The sequence below is a fragment of the Babylonia areolata genome, chromosome 17 (assembly GCF_041734735.1).
Source record: "Babylonia areolata isolate BAREFJ2019XMU chromosome 17, ASM4173473v1, whole genome shotgun sequence".
NCBI lineage: Eukaryota > Metazoa > Mollusca > Gastropoda > Neogastropoda > Buccinidae > Babylonia > Babylonia areolata.
In genome coordinates, this window is record NC_134892.1 from 881,312 (window position 1) to 886,311 (window position 5,000).

The window sequence follows — 5,000 nt, forward strand, 5'->3', positions numbered from 1 at the left end:
TTGGGGGCACTGACCTTGACTGTTTGATGTCAGGGTTGGGGTCACTGACCTTGACTCTGTTTGATGTCAGGGTTGGGGGCACTGACCTTGACTCTGATGTCAGGCTTTGACTCTGATGTCAGGGTTGGGGTCACTGACCTTGACTCTGTTTGATGTCAGGGTTGGGGTCACTGACCTTGACTCTGTTTGATGTCAGGGTTGGGGTCACTGACCTTGACTCTGTTTGATGTCAGGGTTGGGGTCACTGACCTTGACTCTGTTTGATGTCAGGGTTGGGGTCACTGACCTTGACTCTGTTTGATGTCAGGGTTGGGGGCACTGACCTTTACGTTGCTTGTTGAGGATGTCTGGGTCAGGGGCGTGGTGGTTGATGAAGTTGACGCGAGCCAGGTTCTCCACCATCAGGTCCAACTGACTTTGAGGCTGTGGAAGCACACACACACACACACACACACACACACACACACACACACACATCATCATCATCATCAGCAGCAGCAGCAGCAGCAGCAGCAACCAGTTCTCCCTAGGTTCAAACACACCACCACAAAACAGCCTCAAACCTTGGACTAAAACCTGCCTTCAGTGCCACAGAACACGACAGCTACACAACAGACCCATCTGTGTGGCACTTTGGATGGAGGAAGCACAGAAACTTGCCCTGTACGGACATTATTCAGCCATTCATATGTGAGATAAAAATTCAAATTATTATTATTAATACAGTGGTCACAACAACACAAAAGAAGTTGAGGACCACTTGTAACTGTGCATCTTTCCTCCTGACAGCATGGTAAAATGGCGCTCAATTTTCAGTACACACCACAGTCCCAATGTGTGCAGCCAATGTAACCAGTGCCACTCGTAACCACACTGCTCTACTGCATGTGTACCTCCATTTCTGACAATCAACAACCACAGCTATCATTTGTAAACCACACTGACTTTCCAGTTCTGACAATCAACAACCACAGCTATCATTTGTAAACCACACTGACTTTCCATTTCTGACAATCAACAACCACAGCTATCATTTGTAAACCACACTGACTTTCCAGTTCTGACAATCAACAACCACAGCTGTCATTTGTAAACCACACTGACTTTCCAGTTCTGACAATCAACAACCACAGCTGTCATTTGTAAACCACACTGACTTTCCATTTCTGGCTGAAGCATCTGTTTATCAATGTACATTTTTCAAGCAGTCTATGGCCAAAACACACCTGAAACTGCCGTTTGTGTGTTCAGTGAGAGACCACTGTCTATTCAGTGAGAGACCAGTGACAGACCACTCTCTATTCAGTGACAGACCAGTGACAGACCACTGTCTATTCAGTGTGAGACCAGTGACAGACCACTCTCTATTCAGTGTGAGACCAGTCACAGACCACTGTCTATTCAGTGAGAGACCATTGTCTATTCAGTGAGAGACCAGTGACAGACCACTGTCTATTCAGTGAGAGACCACTGTCTATTCAGTGAGAGACCAGTCACAGACCATTGTCTATTCAATGAGAGACCAGAGACAGACCACTGTCTATTCAGTGTGAGACCAGTCACAGACCATTATCTATTCAGTGAGAGACCATTGTCTATTCAGTGAGAGACCAGTCACAGACCATTATCTATTCAGTGAGAGACCATTGTCTATTCAGTGAGAGACCAGTGACAGACCATAGTCTATTCAATGAGAGACCATTGTCTATTCAGCGAGAGACCATTGTCTATTCAGTGAGAGACCAGTCACAGACCATGATTAAGAAGCCTGCATCATTTAAAATCATCTCTCAGTTTTTCAACGCCTGATGAAAACAACCCACTCATATGAAGGGGTGCTGAACCTTTTCCTGACGACCGTATTGTTGTTATTGTTACTGCTATATCCCAGTGGTTAAAGCATTGGACTTTCAATCTGAGGGTCCCGGGTTTGAATCTCGGTGATGGCGCCTGGAGGGTAATGGGTGGAGAATTTTCCAATCTGCCAGGTCAACATATGTGCAGACCTGCTAGTGCCTGAACCCCCTTCGTGTGTATATGCATGCAGAAGATCAAATACGCATGTTACAGATCCTGTAATCCATGTCAGCGTTCAGTGGGTTATGGAAACAAGAACAAACCTAACATGCACACACCCGAAAACAGAGTATGGCTGCCTACATGGTGGGGTGAATAAACAAAACGGTCATACATGTAAAATGTTAGATGTCTCTCCAAGTGCGTAGGTGTGTGTGTGTGCCTGCAATCTGATTGATTGACACAGGAAACGAATGATGAGCGCCCAGTGGCAGCTGTCAGCCAGCTCTACCCAGGTAGGCGGCCTGTTGTGCAAATGACCCTGTGTTTGTACAGTGCTTAGAGCTTGGTCTCCTATCGAGGACAGGCGCTATGTAAGTATCCATATCATTCATTCATTCATTATCGTTATCACCACCATTATCATGGCCAAGTGACAAAACCCACCTGTGAGGCATGCATGTCAACCTGCAGGTGCTTGGAATCGGAATCAAAGGTGGTGATCAGCCAGGTGTTCAGCAGCACCTGCAACACAATGGACCTCCACAATCAACACAATGGACCTCCACAATCAACACAATGGACCTCCACAATCAACACAATGGACCCTCCACAATCAACACAGTGGACCTCCAGAATCAACACAATGGACCTCCAGAATCAACACAATGGACCCTCCACAATCAACACAATGGACCTCCACAATCAACACAATGGACCCTCCACAATCAACACAATGGACCTCCACAATCAACACAATGGACCCTCCACAATCAACACAAACACACCATGGTCAGTTTCAGCACAACCACCACTCCCCAACACAATACCCCTTCTCTCTCACTCTCACTCGGACAGACCTTATCATTTACAAGTGTAAACTGTGCACCAATGAAACATGATCACTGCATAAATAAATCTTTTTTTAAATCTCACAAATTTGGGTCAGAGAATCAGATGGTTAAAAAAAAAAAGAGAGACGGTCTGACCTGTGTGCCACTTGGCTAATGTATCCACATACTTCACTCATTTCTAAAATCCTGTCTCATTTGGTTTCATTTGTGAATACTGAGGGAAAAAAATCCCAGCATTAAAAGCTTACCCCCTTGAACTCCACCTGCACTCCTAACACACTCTCTCTTTCACACACACACACACACACACACACACACAGGGTTCTTACACAGACCCATGTTGGTTCATACATGCAAGTTGATATGATTTTTACTTCAAAAACGGCAACCATGTATTTGTTCATGTATTGTATGGAGCATATTCAGGATTAAAGGCCAAGCCAGTTTTGAATGAAAGCTAACCTGTGTTTCCACATTTCTTCTGTCATTGCTGCTGTGTGCATTATGTCAAATGATCAGCATAAGGACAAGCCTAGGTCTTCCTTTTTTCAGGACGTGTCTGGGTTTGCTCCAATGTACCTCAGTTTTATTTACCTGTGTGCTAGCTGAATGGGCAGCATGAGCAGCATTAACTTGAAGTTGTATGCCTTGCAAAGGGTATTTGTATTTGTATTTCTTTTATCACAACAGATTTCTCTGTGTGAAATTCGGGCTGCTCTCCCCAGGGAAAGCTCGTCGCTACACTACAGTGCCACCCATTTTTTTTTGTATTTTTTCCTGCGTGCAGTTTTATTTGTTTTTCCTATCACAGTGGATTTTTCTACAGAATTTTGCCAGGAACAACCATTTTGTTGCTGTGGGTTCTTTTACGTGCGCTAAGTGCATGCTGCACACGGGACCTCGGTTTATCATCTCATCCGAATGACTAGCGTCCAGACCACCACTCAAGGTCTAGTGGAGGGGAAGAAAATATGGGCGGCTGAGCCGTGATTCGAACCAGCGCGCTCAGATTCTCTCGCTTCCTAGGCGGACGCGTTACCTCTAGGCCACCACTCCACTTACCACTTCCTGTTGTTTAATCCTCTCCTGGCTTCCTTCACTCTTCTTCCATTTCATGCTCTATTTTCCTTTCTTCCTCCGGAACGGCCACATTGTTTTTCGTTAATTGTTCATAACGTGCTGACATTTTCAATGATTTTCTGGAAGGAACAGGAGGGCGGGTGGGCCTGACTGGCAGCAGTGGGGCTGTACCTGGCATACCTGCACACAGTCCCTGACCTACGTGCACACAGTCCCTGACCTACCTGCACACCACACAGTCCCTGACCTACCTGGACACAGTCCCTGACCTACCTGCACACCACACAGTCCTTGACCTACCTGGACACAGTCCCTGACCTACCTGCACACAGTCCCTGACCTACCTGGACACAGTCCCTGACCTACCTGCACACAGTCCCTGACCTACCTACACACCACACAGTCCCTGACCTACCTACACACAGTCCCTGACCTACCTGCACACAGTCCCTGACCTACCTGGACACGGTCCCTGACCTACCTACACACAGTCCCTGACCTACCTGCACACAGTCCCTGACCTACCTACACACAGTCCCTGACCTACCTACACACCACACAGTCCCTGACCTACCTACACACAGTCCCTGACCTACCTGCACACAGTCCCTGACCTACCTACACAGTCCCTGACCTACCTACACAGTCCCTGACCTACCTACACACAGTCCCTGACCTACCTACACACCACACAGTCCCTGACCTACCTACACACCACACAGTCCCTGACCTACCTGGACACGGTCCCTGACCTACCTACACACCACACAGTCCCTGACCTACCTACACACAGTCCCTGACCTACCTACACACCACACAGTCCCTGACCTACCTACACACCACACAGTCCCTGACCTACCTGCACACAGTCCCTGACCTACCTGCACACCACACAGTCCCTGACCTACCTACACACAGTCCCTGACCTACCTGCACACCACACAGTCCCTGACCTACCTGCACACCACACAGTCCCTGACCTACCTGGACACAGTCCCTGACCTACCTGCACACCACACAGTCCCTGACCTACCTACACACAGTCCCTGA

General features: G+C 47.6%; 1 protein-coding gene across 3 annotated transcripts in view; it reads right to left on the bottom strand.

Annotated features, from left to right (window-relative positions):
* Window positions 1-5,000, bottom strand: part of LOC143291422 (beta-galactosidase-1-like protein 2) — a 50,065-nt gene that overhangs the window by 9,943 nt on the left and 35,122 nt on the right. For all 3 annotated transcript variants that reach the window (XM_076601267.1, XM_076601266.1, XM_076601265.1), the window contains 2 exons: window positions 2,464-2,541; window positions 324-423 (listed from right to left, as the gene is read on the bottom strand). In XM_076601267.1, the coding sequence (XP_076457382.1) occupies window positions 324-423; window positions 2,464-2,541 (178 nt within the window). The remainder of the gene's footprint in view (window positions 1-323; window positions 424-2,463; window positions 2,542-5,000) is intronic.